At 40.9% G+C, this 21,839-nt stretch overlaps 1 protein-coding gene across 1 annotated transcript; it reads right to left on the bottom strand.

The window, feature by feature from the left end:
- Positions 1-61: 61 nt before the first annotated feature.
- Positions 62-21,752, bottom strand: LOC110525886 (vacuolar protein sorting-associated protein 37B). Its single transcript, XM_036980055.2, has 4 exons — positions 21,503-21,752; positions 13,779-13,950; positions 3,869-3,951; positions 62-3,541 (listed from the first exon to the last, which is right to left on the bottom strand). The coding sequence occupies exons 1-4, from the start codon at positions 21,632-21,634 to the stop codon at positions 3,071-3,073; spliced, it is 858 nt and encodes a 285-aa protein (XP_036835950.1). The 5' UTR covers positions 21,635-21,752; the 3' UTR covers positions 62-3,070.
- Positions 21,753-21,839: the final 87 nt, after the last annotated feature.

The following is a 21,839-nucleotide window of genomic DNA, read 5'->3' as shown; positions in this document are numbered from 1 at the left end:
GAAGTCGTCTCAAAACAAAAGTGACAGGTTAAGAATGTGGAGTAATGACTAGGATTCTGTGTTTTCACATGCAAAGTGATTTATTTTGATAAACACCATCTGCTTTCCCAATTAAAACGATTTTGACAATTCAAAACGTACACTGAGTATACCAAACATTAGGAACACCTTCCTAATATTGCACCCCAGCCGCCAGTTTGTACTTGAAGTGTAGGAATATGCCTTCATATTCAAAAATAACTTGAAATGGCCAACTGACTCCTAATAACCAGAGATCAAGCTCTGTGATTGAGTAAGGCAACTCAAAAGACATCAATACAAAAAACAATTTATTTATTCACTGTCCCGTCCTTAAAATTTTTTTAAAGTTTCATAATTTTAATCAACCACCTCTACAATCTTCATAAGCCAACATACCTACAACATTACAATGAACAACATGTATGAACATGAGTATTGAAAATAAACCTGTATTTTAAAGCAGCCCAAACACCCAAATTATGCCAGTTATAAACAAACTGCTACAGCAGAAAAACTCAAATGAATCACAATCAAATAAAAACATGCACACAATGATTAATATCATTCGTTTAATTTAGAAATGCTGGTAGGCTAAAGTATATCAAAACAATTGGTATTCAATACATAACATTTCTTGCATTTGAGAAATAAATAGGGACATGGCTTTTTCTTCAACCTAACTTACGGCAAACTGTTATTGCGCCGATTTGGCCAATTTCTCAGAAAGATGCATTTCTGTTAGATATTAAGATACATTTAAAAAAATATAGGAGCCCTGTTGTCTTGGCGAACCACCGATATGCATAAGAATATAAATGGTGGTCACCCACCTCAGGGCAGGCAAACCACAGTTTGTGTTGATGGTACAAAGAAGCTGTAGGAGTACCACAAGCATTAGGCACATACCCCAAGGACATATCTCTCTGGCACATGTTCAGAAGAAAACTGCACCAGTTAGGAGAGAAGAAGCCTGGCAGACAGATGGACTCGAGCCTCTCCTGCCCCCGGGCATGCACCACCATCACATCGGTTGCAGACAGCAAATGATAACAGGCTGGGGAAGTAGACATTGATGGTGGGGCTAACTAAGGTGATCCAGACCAGAAGAGCAGTCAAGCCTGGTCAGTTTACACAGATAAGAGGCATAGAGCAGTCAGCAGTGTGATCCTCCATATCAGTCCAGTTCAGTGAAGGCACTCAGTGGCTCGAACAGTGCACAACTGCAGCATTTAGGCCAAGGTAACCAAACACTCTTTTGATGTGACTTCTTTAGGATTAGTACTTGTAATAAAAATGGTGCAAGAAACATTTTAGATGGGTACTGTATAAATTTTCACATTTCATCAATATGGATCAAAAGTGTGCACTCCTCAAACTACTGTCATAACATGGGTATAAACCTGACAAATTGATGCAGGAAAGTATGAAAATAGTAATTTTACACAATGGTTTCTCAATAAATGGCTTTGGAATTGATGTGTCAATGTGTAGTTCATACATTCATAATCTATGAGCAGAATTACTGTCTTACTTCAATTAGCCACAAAATCCCTAGTTTATCTTTTCAATGTTTTTCTGGAAGCTGTGCAACATTTTCCCTACACGTGGACCAGCCCCCTAGCAATTAGAGTTCTAGCCAATGAGCTTAAGCCACTCACCAGTTGCAAGACAGCTAGCAAGATGCATACACAGCAGAGCAATAACGTGGTGCACATATCGGCACATATGTGACATAGTATGCAATTTTCGCAGACCACTTCTGGCTCGTGAGCACTACTTTCAGATCTACTGGCTAAGTATATAAAAGTACCGGATAATCTCTTTAAGATAACATAGTCTTTGTTCAGTCAATGTGATAATTACCTTCAATTACAGAGGGTTTTACTGTTCACACAACAGTGGATGACTGGCTTAGTTGCAGTATATACTTGATTTGATATGGACTGTATATGGTTATATCACCGAATGAACTTAAATAGACTAATCTTGTTTCAACAGCAATGACGATAATCAGCTTTATAACGTACCCAAGAGAAAACGCCATTCAATGATTAAAGGAGTGATATATGGAAGGACAAAAAAATTATTTTCCAAAACTGTTGCGCATCAAGTATGCTATTATTGACTAAAACAACACTTAAGGTAAATTGATTATATGGCAATGACAGATCCTTCGCAGGCAAGACCAAGAGGCCAAGGTTTCAGAGTGTTTGTGACACCAACCCCCACCCACCCCTACTATGTGCATGTTTGCACATGTCTGCCCTGAGCGACAGAGACCAATTCGACTGTCCTCCATATTGGATTGGGCATGAGATCCACACACTTTTTTGACAACTGTCCATGCTGGAGAAGAGGTGCACACACACCTCACAAATTAGTTATTTCAAAATGTCTGTCCAATCTTTCCTGGCAACAATAACGCTGTATGACATTAGTACTCTAAATATCTATTGCATATGATTTACCATCGTCTTCTGGGAAGTCTCTGGTTACACAATATAAAAACAACATTCAAATGACACTGTAGATCAAATGAGAAACAATGAATGGCTCTAGTCCCCATTCGGCTTTAGACACCACAGATGACAGATGAGAGGCACCTTCACTGTAACGGGCAGGAAGAGGAGAGGGAGGACTGAGGAAACACCTGAGGGGCATAAAGTGCTGAAAAAAATAGGCCTCATCTGACTGGGGTCATGGCCAAGCCCAATTTTAAGAGGCCAGCTAACCATAAATTTATTTCACTTTAGACTACATCTAAAGCCCTATCGCTGAGAGATTTAACTTTGCAGACGCAAGCACTGGTCAGTCAAGTCCTTTCTGGGGTGTTGTAGCAATGGAGTGCTGATTCTGGTGAGAAGAGTGCAAATTCAAACTCGATTCTGTTTTTCAGTTGAATATGCCCAGACCAGCCTTCAATCTAAGTTAGTCGACCCCCTTTGCATTACGTTGTGCCATATTCAGAGGCTCACAGCCTGACACAACACAGAAGATAGTTCCAGCAAGATTGCAGTGCAAGTCCACTGCATGTACTTTACCCCCTTCACTACTGAATCATGAAGCCAGACTGCGGGGCCATGCGAGGGGGAGGCCTTTGAGGAAGGACAGGGGGGCACTGAGACATGAAGTGGTGCTGGTGCTCCGGGTTGGCACTGGGCAAAAGGTGGGCTGCCCTGGGGGGGATAGGGGGGTATGGGATGGCAGGATAGGAGAAGACAGCAGGCTGGGGGGATACACCTGGGGGTTGTTGGGCTGGAGGGGGAGGGGGAGCTCTCCTGGGCTGGGGCACAGGGGAGTGGTTGTTGACCTCTATGTAGAGGGGGGCTGGCCTGGCTGAGACCTCCTGGGGATGGGAGCAAGAGACTGGCACCTGGGGCAGCCTATGGCCCTTCAGCACCATCTCCTGCAGCTTGTCAATCTTCACCCTCCTCAGGTGGGCCAGCTTCCTCTTGCTCTGGTACGAGTCTATGAAGGTATCTAGGGTGACATCGCCGTCCAAGAAGGAGTCGGCCATGTTCTGTTTAGGAAGAAGCAGGAACAGTTTAAAACGTTAAAATAAAAGCACATTCTGGATATTCCATGCAAATGCCTTTTTTCCCCTTTTTTTAAACACTTATAAAAATAAATACAAATATGATGAAAAGATGTGAGGATTGGACAGTAAAATAACTATAAAGAAAATCTGAGGGGTGTCCACCTTTCTTGTAACAAAAGGGACCATAGAGTTAGATTAATAAACCATAGTATGCCCCTTGGGTCAAAGTGCAAATAAAAAAAACAGGAAAGGCAGGACACTGTATGTGTGTGTGCGCGCGCAAGAGAGAGATATTTTCATGCTGCTTACCTCAGTCTCCTCTTCAATCTTGGCTCCCTCTGCCTGCAGTAGAGCTAGCAATGTGTCCAATGAACTGTTCCCAGGGGTGTGGTCTGTGAGCAGAAGAGAAAGAAAAAAAAGGGACAAGACAAAAGTTAGCATTTTGTTTATGACCGCAACTATAATTCATCCTCTGTCGCCTCAGTCACAGGACCGTTGAAAATGTACTGATGAAAATAATTAGCAGGCCTTAATAACATGACACTAAATCACATGATGACTGCTACAGAAGAATGAGGGAGTAGTCAACCAGTGAGAGAAAACACGAGCGCACACAGAGCTAAATCTCCATCAGTCACTCATTGTCTACAACAACCTCCTCTGACACCCAAACCAAGGACAGAACATCTGAGCAAAAAGACTGACTGTCTTCCACAATGAGTGGTAAACTAAGACTGGAGCCTGGATCTGAAATGGTACCCTACTCCCTTCTACACTGAGGCCAACAACCACAACAACTTCTCCTCTACCCCTTGTTCTCTCAATTGCCGTGTCAAAGCAAAATCAGCTAAAATTTCAACAACACTGGACAAATCAAAGCTCACAGGCACAGAGCTCATGTAGCCTAGAAGATGTGACCATTAAATGGTTAAAAAAGTGTATGTTTTATACTCTTATCGTGTAGTACAATGTGTAATAACAAAATAAGTATATGCATAAACCCATTCGCTGTTGTCCGAATATAAGGAACATCTGAGCCATACATTCAGGGCTATAAAGTGCGACGAAAATATTTTGCTGTGGGACCTGGAGTTTTAAAAACAGATGTCATTATAAACAACCTTGACACTCTTGAAGACAGTGTACAATTCTCTATGGAATACATCTAAATAGGAAAGTAGTACCGGTATATGAATCAACATTTTAGCTGTTTATAATAAATCAGATGTATTTACAGGGTTACATATTTGTTTCTAGGGCACAACATTAATTCATACAGTAAAGGCTATATATCAATAGATTTAAAAAAAATCATTTTCTGGTGCTCCTAAATGTTATGCTCCTAACGTTTTAAAGTTGGCAACACCAGTGGGGGGGAAGAGAGCGAGCGACAAAGCCCTGGCACGCTCCTCCCCGCTCAGTGCCAAATAAGAGGCTTAATTTAACCAGCATTACACAAGGCTTTTCACAGTTGATCCAGCCAGTCAAAGGATTTTTCTGCCATTGAAAACCTTGGGCGGGCCACCTAAGCTTTTTTATTTTCCTCTGGTCGCCTAACATGCTGACTACACCACTCGTGTCGCAGGGGGAAGCGTTGCAAAATAAACGTACACATACATTATTCAATCATTGCACCCACACCTCTGCGAAGCCTTGCGCTACAATTGAACTTGCTTCTATTTGTGATACTTAACGCACTGCAAGTCCTGCTTCTCCCATCTCCTCATTGGTTTTTAGGTGTGCTCGGTCCTCCTTTTCCTGTAGTCCACAACCATCATCTCCTTAGTCTTGATCACGTTGAGGGAGAGGTTGTTGTCCTGGCAACACAGCCAGGTCTCTGACCTCCTCCCTATTTGCGGTCTCGTCATTGTTGGTGATCAGGCCTACCACTGTTGTGTCATCAGCAAACTTAATGATGGTCTTGGAGTCGTGCCTGGCTGTGTAGTTCATGAGTGAACAGGGAGTAGAGGGGACTGATCATGCATCCCAGAGGGGCCCCAGTGTTAAGGATCAGTGTTGCGGGTGTGTCGTTACCGTCCCTTACCACCTGGGGACGACCCGTCAGGAAGTCCAGGATCCAGTTGCAGAGGGAGGTGTTTAGTCCCAGGGTCCTTAGCTTAGTGCTTAGCTTTGAGGCCACTATGGTGTTGAACGCTGTGTTGTAGTCAATGAATAGCATTCTCACGTGGGTGATTGAAAGATAAACTGAGGTTCACACTCCAGTGCCGGTGGTAGTGCTAATGCACCTTAAAGTTAGTTGCCAGCCGCCATATGAGGTCCAAAGAAGCCTGAAGGAGGAGAGATTGTTTCTAGTAAACTCTTAACACTTGTCTGTGGATTAATTGTCAGAGTAGAGGACCTTGTGCATTTCAGGTAAAATAACCTAATGTTTATATCCCAGAACAAATTAGCTAGCAACAGCAAGACAGCTAGCTAAATTGCCATAAATGTTTAATGCTTTTCGACTGGTCCCTAAATTAATGTAGTTGTTTCAGAGTTCATTTTGGTATTTCAAACTAAGTGTCTGTGTGTGGGGACTAAAATCAACAGGTAAATCAAAAACAGTAAAAAAATATATAAAACATTTCAAATAGATTAAATAAAAACTAATAAAAACACTACTTTCAAATAATAACACCAAAATAAAGGCTAGACAGTCAGAGAGAAAAAATTGTAGCATTATATATTTTGTTATTATGTTTGAGCAGAATAACAGCATTAGCCAAGGCAAAATGCAAAGAATTGCTGGAAATTAGCTTTAAAATTGCAAACATGCATCGCTGCCTTAATTTGCTCAAGGCCACAGGTTAATTGGGAATTTGTTTTTCTTTACTCTGGCTGAAACTTTTCCAGTTGAAAGTATACATAAGTAAATATATTATTGTATTACATAGTATTATTTATTTCTGAATTAAAATATGCAAAGAGGCAAAACGTCCTTAAAACTTCTTACGGCTGAAATCCCGTTAACGGGATCTATATGACAATAGCCAGTGAAAGTGCAGGGTGCCAAATTCAAACAGAAATCTCATAATTCAAATTCCTCAAACATACAAGTATTTTACACCATTTTAAAGATAAACTTGTTGTTAATCCCTCCACAGTGTCCGATTTCAAAAAGGCTTTATGACGAAAGCATACTTTGCGATTATGTTAGGTCAGCACAAAGTCACAGAAAAACAGCCATTTTTCCAGCCAAAGAGAGGAGTCACAAAAAGCAGAAATAGAGATAAAATAAACCACTAACCTTTGATGATCTTCATCAGATGACACTCATATGACTTCATGTTACACAATACATTTATGTTTTGTTCGATAAAGTTCATATTTATATCCAAAAATCTCAGTTTACATTGGCGCGTTATGCTCAGTAATGTTTTACTTCCAAAACATCCAGTAATTTTGCAGAGAGCCACATCAATTTACAGAAATACTCATCATAAATGTTGATGAAAATACAAATGTTATACATGGAATTAAAGATATACTTCTCCTTAATGCAACCGCTGTATCAGATTTAAAAAAGGCTTTACGGAAAAAGCACACCATGCAATAATTTGAGTACAGCGCTCAGGCACCAAAAAAGCCATACAGATACCCGCCATGTTGTGGAGTCAACAGAAGTCAGAAATAGCATTATAAATATTCACTTACCTTTGATGATCTTCATCATAATGCACTCCCAGGAATCCCAGTTCCACAATACATGTTGTTTTGTTCGATAAAGTCCATCATTTATGTCCAAATACCTCCTTGTTTGCGCGTTTAGTTCACAAATCCAAATTCATGAGGCGCAAGCACTAGGTCCAGATGAAAAGTCAAAAAGTTCTGTTACAGTTCGTAGAAACATATCAAACAATGTATAGAATCAATTTTAAGGATGTTTTTAACATAAATCTTCAATAATATTCCAACTGGACAAATCCTTTGTCTTTAGAAATGCAATGGAACGCATGTCGCTCTCACGGCCACGCGCGTGACCAGCTTATGGCCTTCTGCCAGACACCTGATTGAAACAGCTCTTATTCGCTCCCCCTTCACAGTAAAAGCCTGAAACAAGGTTCTAAATACTGTTGACATCTGGTGGAAGCCTTAGGAAGTACAATCGGACCAAATGTGCACTATCTTGGATAGGCAAAGACTTGAAAAACTACAAACCTTAGATTTCCCACTTCCTGTTTGGATTTTTTCTCAGGTTTTTGCCTGCCATATGAGTTCTGTTATACACAGACACAATTCAAACAGTTTTAGAAACTTTGAGTGTTTTCAATCCAAATCTACTAATAATATACATATCTTAGTTTCTGGGCCTGAGTAGCAGGCAGTTTACTCTGGGAACCTTATTCATCCAAGCTACTCAATACTGCCCCCGAGCCATAAGAAGTTAAATGTGCTAATTTGCATACCACAAGAGTCTGTTTTTCAACACATTGCTTCAAGGCAGAATGTTTTTTGTTTTGTTTTATTGTAATAACACACTTAAATGGTCAGACTTTTACAGATCAGTTCATCAAAATCTTGTAATTTCATGGAATAATAAAAAAAAACACTTCACATGTATGAAGGATGCATATTTTGCATATATTTACACAAAATTACACTTAAAACAAAAAGCCTCTAAAAGTCTGACTATAAATCCTAAGAACCTGTGTTTGGAATAATGTGAATTAGAGATGGACCGATAATGATTTTTCAACGCCGATACCGGTTATTGGAGGAACAAAAAAGCCGAAACCAATTAAAAATCAGACAATTTTTGACATTTATTTGTAATAACAATTACAACAATACTGAATGAACACTTATTTGAACTTAATATAATACACCAATAAAATCAATTTAGCCTTGAAAAAATTATGAAACATGTTCAATTCGGTTTAAATAATGCAAAAACAAAGTGTTGGAGAAGTAAAAGTGCAATATGTGACATATAAAAAAAGCTAACGTTTAAGTTCCTTGCTCAGAACATGAGAAAGTTGGTGGTTCCTTTTAACATGAGACTTCAATATTCCAAGGTAAGAGGTTTTAGGTTGTAGTTAATATAGTATTTATAGGACTATTTCTCTCTATACCATTTGTATTTCATATACCTTTGACTATTGGATGTTCTTACAGGCACTATATTATTGCCAGTGTAACAGTATAGCTTCCGTCCCTCTCCTCGCCCCTACCTAGGCTCGAACCAGGAACGCATCGACAACAGCCACACTCGAAGCAGCGTTACCCATCGCTCCACGAAAGCCGCGGCCCTTGCAGCGCAAGGGGAATAACTACTCCAAATCTAAGAGCGAGTGACATTTGAAACGCTATTAGCGCACACCCAGCTAACTAGCTAGCCATTTCACATCGGTTACACCAGTCATTAGGCTGATAGGCTTGAAGTCAAACAGCGCTGTGATTGCGAAGAGCTGCTGGCAAAATGCACGAAAGTGCTGTTTGAATGAATGATTACCAGCCTGCTGCTGCTCAGTCAGACTGCGCTATCAAATCAGACTTAATTATAACATAATAACACAGAAATACGAGCCTTTTTTCTTTAATATGTTCGAATCCGGAAACTATCATTTCGAAAACAAAACGTTTATTATTTCAGTGAAATATGGAACCGTTCTGTATTTTATGTAACGGGTGGCATCCCTAAGTCTAAATATTCTTGTTACATTGCAACCTTCCATGTTGTGTCATAATTACGTAAAATTCTGGCAAATTAGTTCGCAATGAACCATGCAGCCCAAACTGTTGCATATTCCCTGACTCTGCGTGCAATGAACGCATGAGAAATTACACAATTTCACCTGGTTAATATTGCCTGCAAACCTGGATTAGTAGTTATAACTAGTGATTATGATTGATTGTTTTTTATAAAGATAAGTTTAATGCTAGCTAGCAACTTACCTTGGCCTCTACTGCATTTGTGTAACAGGCAGGCTCCTCGTGGAGTGCATGTGGTTAGAGCATTGGACAAGTTACTGTACGGTTGCAAGATTGGATCCCCTGAGCTGATGAAACCCCCCCCCCCCTCTCCCCCTCTAACGACACAGACTCACAGGAGTATCAGCACTCCTCCACACAATGGAATGATTCTCTACCTCTGAAAGACCAGCGAGGAACAGGAACACACACACACCCCCCTTGGACCCAGGGATCATGAGACTGCCATTTAGTAATGGATACAGGCCAGCCTTCACTGGTAGTCTGAGGGAGAGTTTTTGGCTTTTCTATCTCGCTCTTTTCCCCTCTCTATCCCTACCTCCCTCTATCACAGTTTGGCTCTCACATGCCCAGCAGCACAATGGCTCACTGTGGACTGCTGTAATAAGGGGCAGGGGAGCAGAGTCTGTCCTGTCATCCTGGCTCCCACTCACTGCTAGACTGGGAGTCTCTTCTGAAGAACCCCCTTTGGCATTGCCTTGAAGGATTGGTGGGGGAGTCACTGTATACAAAAGGAAACACACAAATCAAACAATACTGGGTTGATTCTGCTTGGAGACATTGATTTATTTTTTTTTGCTATGGGATGTGTCCCAAATGACGCACCCTATTTCCTATATATAGTTTACTACATAGAAAATAGGCTGCCATTTGGGATCCAGTTGTGCTGTTCTGCTCTGTCCTTCCCAGGCATCTGCTGCTAGGACAGCCAGCACACAGTAAAATCTACATTTGACTAAATGGAATTCGGAATTCAACAAACAAATGGCAGGTCAGGTGCTTTGACTACAGGAGAATACAAGGTTAAACCAACTTCATCAGTGAGTGCTAAACTACACCCACTAGAACAAAGTAAGTAATGAAATGTTGACATGCTGTTCAGAGTGGCTTCCCTGGAAACCTTTGCATCATACCAGGTCATAGGTATCAGCACCCAACTTATTACTCACTCCACACAAAGTGCTGCTAAGGTGTGCCATTATGGGGGTATAAACTACTCTCTAACTCTCGCCTACTGCAGTATAGCTGGGATCTAAGTCAATGCTGTATTCTGCTCAATACTGGCAGAGATCAGCTACTGCGGGAAGGAAAATGACAAATGCACTAGGGCCACTATTTAATAATAATAATCAGGAAATGGAGAAACTGGTCAGATCTGCATGTCAATGGAAGAACAAACAATAGAAAAATATTGTAACTACCGTCTCAAACTATCCATGGCAGTAAACAACGTTCAAAAGTTCAGAGTGAGTTGTCAACTGATTTGGTAATCCAGATAATAGGCATAACCTTTTCAAACCATTCAGCCATCACAATTAATAGGGTTGGACGATATACAGATTTTCATATCGTCCTTCTGTCATCCATGATTTACGGTATTACCAGCTTATTACACAAAGGCGCACCAAAACCCCCGGCAAAATATGCCCATTAGGCATCTATTACTAGAACGCTAACAAATTTAGCACAAGTAATAGCACATTTCCATGGAGGCTGCTAGCTAAATATGCTAGCGAGCACAAATTAAAATAAACAAATTGCATAGACAGGCAATCAAGCTCATAAAGTTAAACTTACAGTGTGTTCAGAAAGTATTCACACCCCTTGACTTTTTGCTAATTTTGTTGTCTTATGGTCTGAAATGATAATTGCTGAAAAAATTTAACTGGCTTACATATTCACACAATACCCCATAATGTCAAAGTGGAATTAACTAATAAAAATTTCAACAATGAAAATGTCTTGAGTCAATAATTATTCAACCCCTTTGTTATGGCAAAGCTAAATAAGTTCCGGAGTTAAAAACTTGCTTAACAAGTCACACAATAACTTGCATGGACTCACTCTGTGCAATAGCATTTAGCCAGATTTTTGAATAACTACCTCATCTCTGTACCCCACAAATACAGATATTTTTAAAGCCCCTCAATCGAGCAGTGAATATCAAACCCAGATTCAACCACAAAGACCAGGGAGGTTTTCCAATGCATCACAAAATAAGCATATATAAAACACATAAGAAATATCATGCTGCGTTTTGTAAACGCAGACCTAAAATGCTTCTTATTGTAATTTCTTCTCAGCATCAGAAAAATGTTCAGTTGCACTTCTCCACTCGGGTGAGAATTCATAAACGGGTATTCAATCAGCAGACAACACTGAGTGATGTGTAGCTACAGTGGCAAGAAAAAGTATGTGAACCTTTGGAATTATCTGGATTTCTGCATGAAATTGGTCATAAAAATATATCTGATCTAAGTCACAGACACAGTGTGCTTAAACTTATAACACACAAATTCTATTTTTCTTGTCTATATTGTATACATCATTTAAACATTCACAGTGTAGGTTGGAAAAAGTATGTGAACCCCTAGGCTAATGACTTCTCCAAAAGCTAATAGGAGTCAGGAGTCAGCTAACTTGGAGTCCAATCAATGAGACGAGATTGGAGATGTTGGTTAGAGCTGCCCTGCCTTATAAAAAAATAAAAAAGCAAACTCAAATTTTGTGAGTTATTCAGAAGAAGCATTGCCTGATGTGAACCATGCCTCGAACAAAAGAGATCTCAGAAGAACCAAGATTAAGAATTGTTGACTTGCAAAAACCTGGAAAGGGTTACAAAAGTATCTCTAAAAGCCTTGATGTTCATCAGTCCACATTAAGACAAATTGTTTATAAATGGAGAAAGTTCAGCACTCTTGCTACTCTCCCTAGGAGTAGCCATCCTGCAAAGGACTGCAAGAGCACAGCACAGCTCAATGAGCCTAAGAAGAATCCTGGAGTGTCAGCATGTTCCAGGGATTTCTGTAAGTCTTTAGCTAACATCTCCATTTACGAGTCTACGATACATAAAACACTAAACAAGAATGGTGTTCATGGGAGGACAACACGGAAGAAGCCACTGCTGCTGCTGCAAAAAAAAACATTGCTGTACGTCTGAAGTTCGCAGAAGAGCATCTGGATGTTTCACAACGCTGCTGGTAAAATATTCTGTGGACAGATTAAACTAAAGTTGAGCTGTTTGGAAGAAACACACAACACTGTGTGTGGAGAAAAAAAAGACACAAAACCTCATCCCAACTGTAAAGTATGGTGAAGGGAGCATCATGGTTTGGAGCTGCTTTGCTGGACAGCTTTGCTATCATCGACGGAAAAATGTGTTCCCAAGTTTATCAAGACATTTTGCAGAAGAATGTAAGGCAATCTGTCTGCCAATTGAAGCTCAACAGAAGTTGAGTGATGCAACACGACAACGACCCAAAACACAGAAGTAAATCAACAACAGAATGTCTTCAACAGAATAAAATATGCCTTCTGGAGTGGCACAGTCAGAGTCTTGACCTCAACCCGATGCTGTGGCATGACCCCAAGAGGGTGATTCACAACTGACACCCTAAGAATATTGCTGAACTGAAACGGTTTTGTAAAGAGGAATGGTCCAAAATTCCTCCTGGCCCTTGTGCAGGTCTGAGCCGCAACTACAGAAACCATTTGGTTGAGGTTACTGCTGCCAAAGGAGGGTCAACCAATTTTAAATCTAAGGGTTCACATACTTTTCCCACCCTGCACTGTGAATGTTTACACGGTACGTTCAATAAAGACATGAAAATGTATCATTTTTTGTGCGTTATTAGTTTAAGCAGACTGTTCATCTATTGTTGTGACTTAGATAAAGATCAGATGATATTGTATGACCAATTCATGCAGAAGTTCAGGTAATTCCAAAGGGTTCACACTGTACTTTTCTCCGGTACTTAAAATGCAAGATTAACTTTAAGTAAAACATTAGGAAATGTAGCAGGCATTCACACTCTTACATTCTTCCTACGATAAACATTAAAAATATGATGGCCATGCATCATTTTTACAAAAAATACCTTGCTTTTTCATTGTAAGGGACAGATCACAATTTACTGTGGGGTGTTCCAAAATAGGGGAGGGTTGACAAACTTTTTTTTGTTGCTTTGGGGAGGATTGTGTTTTTTTTTTTTGGTGTTGGGGGGGGGGGGGGGGGGGGGGGGGTGCACAGGGAGGGTAGTTTTTCCCCTGGTTTACATTCGCTCTCTTGCAGGTTTTACAATATAATTTATTCCATCCTAGCCAAATGTCCTTATCTGCTTGCATGCACCTCCCCTATAGTAAGGGGATTTGGTACTTCCCTTATGGAGTTGCGCAACCCCCCCCCCCCTCGTCTATGCCATGGAAAGAGCAGGTGTTCTTACAGTTTTGTACACTCAGGGTATAATGAAATTTACTCAAATTCTGCAGACAAGTGAACATGCGTTACCTAGTTTGGACTTGTGGACCTGGTAGGCCTCAAAGCTCTCCTGTAGTGAGCCGTAGCATTTGGTGAGCTGGGTCTTCTGGTGTTCCAGGCTGGGCTGCAGTTGAAGATTCTGCTCTGCCAGGCTCCGGTTACTGGCCAGGATCATCTCCTTGATCTGCTGCACATCCTGCATCTACAATACACATTAAGACCCACACACAGTGAAACTGACAGTGTTTAAGCAACATGAAATCTTATAGAAATCTGCTCAGATACAGTACACCCCCAGGAAGAATATGACTGCTTTCTGACAAGCGAGCACTTAGACACCTTCATGTTCACGTTTTCATACATTCACAGAATGTTTGGTAATGACGTAGAGTAAGTTAAATTCTACAGCAATATTGCGGGAAAGCGGCCGTGCGTTCGGACAATCAATAGACACTGCAGTAAATAAAACCTAATAAAAACTGTTAGTCTTGTCCAGGACCGGACTCTACGCAGACCGTTGTGCCATATCCAATCAGAGCTACAGTAGGCATATATGCAAATAAGCTAGTTGCCACACGGGCCTGCCATCATTCACTTTGAACTGGACTGTGTGTTTACAGGCAGTGACAACTGGATGGGAATTGCCTGTCTGCCCATTTGTCTGATGCCAAATACATTTGATTGACAACTAAGAGATATGCATGCTAACTGTGGATAATAGTCATTCAAATTCAGCATAGCTAGCTAGCAAAGTGATATCCATTTCTTGCTAGCTAACCAAATGACACCTGCATCTCTAGCTGTAGCCACAGAAAAACAATGAGGGGAAAAAGCTGACAAACTCCCATTAGTTAGCTCGCTAGGTAGCTAAAGTAAGCTTCGTGTTTTAATCAAGCTTGCTAAATAAAGACCTAAATGAATAGATACGCTAACCTATTGGCCATGATATGATTGACTTGTGGTCACGGCGATTGCTGTTTGATTGTATTGACATTCCCAGCCTTGGTTACATTTGTCCGTTTTTGTCCAAACTATTCAGTCATTGAAACAAACCATGCATCTTGAATGGGTGGAGGCAGCAAACAATGCACCAGGTCAGCTGTGAATTACAACCTGATAGCAATATTTTTTGGACTTCCAAATAATGTATTAGTGAATTATATGCATTGAACTGTATCCATCTATTCTGCCAAAAATGCCTTACTCTACATCATGGAATTTTGAGTTAAATAGAACCTATTTTTAAAACCTTGTATAAAGTTGGTTTTGTAGCATTAACTGGGAACTTGATATTTGGGAATTTGATATGACTGATTGCCTGTGTTTCATATCTGCAAAGTAGTTCAAACGCTGTCAGTTCAATTTTAAGACATACATTTTATGACACATTATAAAGACACACATGGTAAGACATGCGGATACACAAACACAATGGAAGGCAACACCAGGATGGGTAGGGATCAGATCTTGTGCCTGTCCTGTCAACACTCAAAACTAGAACCCGCTGTGTGACTTCTCAAAACAAGCCCACGGCATGTGGATTATGTAAAAAAGTATATATATATTTTTTAAAAACTCAAATTAGTCACGTGAAGAAAATATGAATATGGAGTTTAATTTGAGCCAAGAATCTAAACAGTGGCTGATGACTAACTATTCAAGAGCTTTTCCCACATGACTCAAATTCACAGTCGCATCAAGCTACATAAACAGACAGAAATAGCAAGTGGCTTGGGTGTGAATCGAATCATGTGACCCAGCTCTGAAAATACATAAACTAACCTACCATGTAGAACACTACTTCCAAGACGGATTATCTTGTAACAGAAAGACAGAAACCAGACAGCCGCGTGGGCTTTGGCCGCAGGGCTGTGGGTTAGAGGGTGACAGAGAGAAAACAACATTTCAGACAAGGCCAGAGGCTAAATACACGTATTGCCACTGTGCTTTACTGCTTCCGCCACTGCACTGCCATGTCCTGAGCTGACCAAACAAAGCCAATTAGCCACTCCAACGCCGTGCACCGAAAAAAAGTAGGCCCTTAAATAGCATCCATAACTGCAGGCTTATTCTGTCCAACCAAACACATTTTGCGGGGGAAGGAAATGCGTTCAGAAAAACTCTCCACTTTCTCTGTTCACAGTGACAGTACCTGAGGGAAAATACTAGAGGGAACACCAAAATCGTCACAACACACATACTGTGTTCAATACATTCCTTTTTTTCTTCACATTTAAGACACCCCCCAACTAACATAATGAAGTTATTATGAAATAAGAAGGCATGGCCAGGGAGGACTTAATCCTAGATCAGCACTGCTACTTAGATGATTTATGAATACAGGACCACAGCTCAGAGGGCCAGAGGCAGCATCAGCAGCCAGCAACACACCCAAACAGAGGGTTTTCATTCAGTGCCTCCTCTGGAGCTCAGTCCTAGAGATGATTCTATTCTAGAGCTCAGCCAAACAGGGAGCAAGATATAGAGGGCTACATCTCTCAATGTCATGCCTGGTATAGGTCTAGCTACATATCTGCAAATAACAGTTTCTCAACTAAGTGACACTGGCTCATACCTGTGGATGTTATTTTCCTTCCTTCCATTTCTCTTTTGAACCACAATCACTTCAAAGTGACAATACAGTGCTCTACAGCACTCTATTGAGAGGGAGGATTTGCCTACTGAGACTGACTGATCATGGAAGGAATTCACAGAGGGGCTGAATGACTGTACAAAGTCAGCTTAATCTCAAATTTACTTCACATGTGAAATGTCAAAACACAAAGTTAATCAGCGGACACATCATGTGGTGATGGAGAACTAGGCCAACCGCCACCCAGTGTTGAGATACTACCGGTTACATTTGCTGAAAAGGAACTTTAGTTGCTTGATATGCTATTCTTAGCTGGCTGTGTTAAATTGAAGATTGATCAGGCCCAGCAACTGCACTAACCAAGACCAGTCTGGCAGCTATTACTCCTGTCTGTCCCTGACTGCCATGTACATTCACACACACAGGCACACAATCCAAACATGCCATTAGAGAGTGCAGTAAAATGATAATGCACTGCTGTTAACTTGGAACAAGGGGTTTATATCTCCTGGCACGGCACACACATGCCAGGACTGACAGACAAATATGAACTGTCAGTATGTAGCCATGATATTAACCAAGGTTGGCCATAGAAAGGAGATTCATGTGATTCCAGTGAGAGGCTGGACATTGTTCTGGTTATTTGAAATGATAGGAACACACACCCATTGAACACCATTTGCATACAAAGAGTGAGTAGGTGTGCGAGTGTGTATTCCAAATGTGAAAAAGAGTGGTTAGTTAGCTAGCATAAAGCATAAAAAAAAGTGTCCATATTTACAGGTATGCATTTCCATACCGGAGCAGTACAGTGTACATACATACGGTACCTGCTCAGATTACATTGTGTACATCAGGGCTAATCAACCATATTCTCACAGGGGCCAGACGTAAAAAAGGTTAATTGCACGGGGGGTGGACATTTTCCACATGCTATTATTCTTCAGAAGAACTGTATAAAAAGCAACGCACACACCAATAAAGAACTTTCCTTAAAATTAACTGTTGCTCAAAGTAATTAGGAAAGAAGCAGAGGGTGCTGAACCAACGTGAGTCGAGCTGCAACCAATTTTTTTTCATAATCGTTGTCAAGGACACAACTATTAAAATATTCCTAAAAGTAATTATGTCATTTTAGCCTGAAGACTAAGCATCTCAATAAATAATAAAGATACTATGTCAAATCAGGTAATGCCAAATTCCAGTCTGAAGGAAGTATGTTGAGAATTAATCTCTCTCAGTCATAAGGTGTGTTTCTTTGTCACACTCCCTTCGAATCCATGTGACCAGCGGGGAAAACAGAAAGCATTCGGAAAAGTATTCAGACCCCTTGACTTTTGTCACATTTTGATACGTTACAGCCTTATTCTAAAATGGATTAAACCATTCCCCCCCCCCCCCCAATCTACACACAATACGCCATAATGACAAAGCAAAAACAGTTTTATACATTTTTGCAAATGTATAAAGAAAAAACCCGGAAATATCACATTTACATAATTATTCAGACCCTTTACTCAGTACTTCGTTGAAGCACCTTTAGCAGCGATTACAGTCTCAGGTCTTCTTGGGTATGACGCTACAAGCTTGGCACACATGTATTTGGGGAGTTTCTCCCATTCTTCTCTGCAGATCTTCTCAAAAGCTCTGTCAGGTTGGATGGGGAGCGTCGCTGGACAGCTATTTTCAGGTCTCTCCAGAGATGTTAGATCCAGGCCATTCAAGGACATTCAAAGTCTTGTCCTGAAGCCATTCTGGCGTTGTCCTGACTGTGTGCTTAGGGTCGTTGTCCTGTTGGAAGGTGAACATTCACCCCAGTCTGAGGTCCTGAGCTCTCTGGAGCAAGTTCTTTCAGGCCCTCTGTACTTTGCTCCGTTCAGCTTTCCCTCGATCCTGACTAGTTGCTTAGTCCCTACCGCTGAAAAACATCCCCACAGCATGATGCTTCCACCACCATGCTTCGCCGTAGAGGTGGTGCCAGGTTTCCTCTAGACGTGATGCTTGGCATTTAGGCCAAATACTTCAATCTTGGTTTCATCAAACCAGAGAATCTTGTTTCTCATGGTCTGAGAGTTCTTTAGGTTCCTTTGGGGCAAACTGCAAGTGGGCTGTCATGTGCTTTCACTGAGGTGTGGCTTCTGTCTGGTGGAGTGCTGCATAGATGGGAGAACCTTCCAGAAGGGCAACCATCTCCACAGAGGAACTCTGGAGCTCTGTCAGAGTAACCATCGGGTTCTTGGTCACCTCTCTGACAAAGGCCCTTCTCTCCCGATTGCTCAGTTTGGAACTCTACAGACAATTCATTTGACCTCATGGCTTGGTTTTAGCTCTGACATGTACTGTCACCTGTAGAACCTTAAATAGACAGGTGTGTGCCTTTACAAATCACGTCCAATTTCAAGGCTCATAGCAAAGAGTCTGAATTAGGGATGCACCGATATGACATTTTTGGCCGATACCGAAAATCAGATATGTTTCTTGCAAAACCCCCTCCCCACCCCAAATAACGCACCATTATCTTTTATTTTAGCGGCCTTTTAAGCATTCTAGTACAGTTAAATAGTTAACACACGCACACAGTGGTCTAAGGAACTGCATCTCAGTGCAAGAGGCATCACTACAGTCCCTGGTTCAAAGGCCATCACTGTAAATAAGAATTTGTTCTTAACTGACTTGCCTAGTTAAATAAAAAAGGTTACACACACCACACTGAACAAAAGGTTATTTTGTTGGCATTTACCTACATTATGTCCCCCATTTACGTATGTAGAGCATGGTGGCGACACAGTAAAGAAGCGCCAGACAGAATACCACCCAATCGATTGTTCACAGCCTCGAGTTCTTTTGTAAGTTTTAACCCCACGGTGTGTGTCAGCAGTTTTGTTGAGCAGGTGTTTGTTGAGCAGGCGTTTCAATGCCATGACAGAGGGTATCGCGTCTGCTGCAGAAGCAGTTGACTAGCTTCTTTCTCAAGTGAGTTGTTCGAATGGCACTAGAAGTGTGTATATGTTTCAAACATGTTCTCAAATGCCATTGAAATGGCAGCAGTGGTATGACAACCAGCACATTCTTGAGCATGCAACACGGCTTTCCTCAGTACGAAATCACCGTCGACCCACTGTGCTGTTGTAACGGATGTGAAACGGCTAGCTTAGTTAGCGTGGGCGCTAAATAGCGTTTCAATCAGTGACGTCACTTGCTCTGAGTATGGGCGAGGGGACGGTTTAAATTTGTACTGTTACACTGTCAGACTCGGCATGCCCATGGGGCTGATGTCGCTGGTAGAAATGTCAGTCGTGACGCCCATAGCAAATAGCATAATGAATTCCATTATCTTGGCGTTAATGGATTTCGCCTCTCAAATGACTGCTCAACTTAAACTTGTTGGAAGTGTGCCCTTAGTATTTTTCGTGGTGTCATTACGTCATCTACTTACGTTAAACACGTATGCACATCAGATTTTACATCGGTTTTGCACACTGCCGTTAAACTAGACATTGGGCCGATGCCAATGTCACCATTTGTAGGTAATATCGTCTGATTCCGATATGCTCACCGATATATCACACATCCCTAGTCTGAATACTTACATAAGGTATCTCTGTGTTTTCTTTATTTTTATACATTTGCAAAAAATTCAAAAAAAACTGTTTTTGCTTTGTCATTATGGGATATCGTGTGTAGATTTATGAGGAAAAAAGTAACCTACAGCAATCAGCTATGCTATCAAGCCCTTCGTCATTCCACTCCACTGCCACAACGTGAGGAAAACGAAACCATTGGCAGCTAGAATCAGATACAGGGAGGAATAAAATCGTAACTGGGACTATAAAAAGCAGGTCTCTGGTATCGAGACACATGCAAATCAATGCTAGCTGGTTTCCTTTATTAATTTACAAGGTCAGTTAAAGACCTTACAGCTTACAATTGTCCTTTCCCCTACAGATGGATCTATGGAATTGTCTAGGAACAACTATGTAAATTCACCCTCACAGCTTGTTCTTCTCTCAGGTGTGCTACTAGAAGTCCTGCCCAAGGAGGAGAACTCTGAGAACATAGTCTGTGAAATGTTTGTATTTATTATTTAACTAGGCAAGTCAGTTAAGAACAAATTCTTATTTACAATGATAACCTAGGAACAGTGGGCTAACTGCCTTGTTCAGGGGCAGAACAACAGATTTTTACCCTGTCAGCTCAGGGATTCGATCCACAAACCTTTCGGTTACTGGCCCAATGCTCTAACCACTAGACTATATTAAAGATAATCTAACAAATAAACTACCATACTGAGTGTAATGACTCGGCACAGCTGGCAGTAAAAGTTCATTCAGCAGCTGACAATTTCATGATTATCGTCATCAGTGACTTTATAGCTAATTGTGTTACCAAACCTCATTCAAGGTTCCTTATGGCTAAAAAGGCAGCTGGTTATACAAGATAACATGTTTTTTTTTGTAAAACAGGCGCGGAGGTGCATGACCTTGACATTGTGCCAAATTAAACAAAAAATAAATGTATGAACACCTGCCCTTATTGGGTCTTGTAATTTAATTTTCATAAACGGAAACTCTGACCTCCTGAACTGTATGTCGTGTCATTACTGTAGCTTGGTAAACACTGGTATTTTTGCTTCGTCACCAACCATAATACCAGTTGACACTCCCAGAGAGGAAGTGTTCTTACTCTTTTCATGTCCATATCCATCTGCAAGTAACGTTCTTCCAAAATATATTGCTGATCAAGAGAAGAGAAGCATGGATACTATACATTTTCTCTGCAGCAATATTGTTATGTTGCTGTTACTCGCTGACAATGTAAGTGTTTGTTTATTTTATGGCAACAATGTGGCAAAGCATGTCGAGTTCCAGGAAGGTTTGCTATTTCGAGTTAGACCGCAACATTCTAAAAGTTCTTCAAATAATTAAAAAATATATGTAAAACTATATATATATATTTTTTAAACACCTGCCATTGACGGTAACGTTATCTGTCCACGCACCAAAGGTTGAAAAACGATGTATTGGAAGGTATGCAATATAATTCCGCAAATTCTCGACATTCACTAAATGCTTCGTTACCTGCTGGCAAAAGCCAAACAAAAGGCTTGAAAAATGTAAACATTGCGGCAGTAAACCCAAGTGAAGTTGTTACAGTGGCTTACCTCTTCCATTTCTTGAATAATTATGTTAAGTTTGTCATCATCTTCAAGCATTTCGTTGAGCTGCGCAATCGAGTAGGAGCTAAACTTGTTCCAAAAACCAGACATTTCTGTCACATCTGTCTTAAGATTCATTCTTCCCCTCAGATCCCCTTCGTTGAAGCACCTTCACTCTCACGCGCTCCGAAGACTAAACAGCTTGGCTGAAAAAAACGAGCAAGCTACAGACTGTAACCGGAAGCTGTGTGACTCTGGCACAGGATAGGAGGTGGGAATATATGACGTCATACTGAATGTAATACAGTCGAAGAGGCCTCTGCAACGATAAAACCAACAGGCA

This window comes from Oncorhynchus mykiss, chromosome 6 (assembly GCF_057628025.1).
Source record: "Oncorhynchus mykiss isolate SJ-2025 chromosome 6, ASM5762802v1, whole genome shotgun sequence".
Taxonomy (NCBI): Eukaryota; Metazoa; Chordata; class Actinopteri; order Salmoniformes; family Salmonidae; genus Oncorhynchus; species Oncorhynchus mykiss.
Note: the sequence above shows the minus strand (reverse complement) of the source record. Positions and strands in the feature narration are given on the sequence as shown.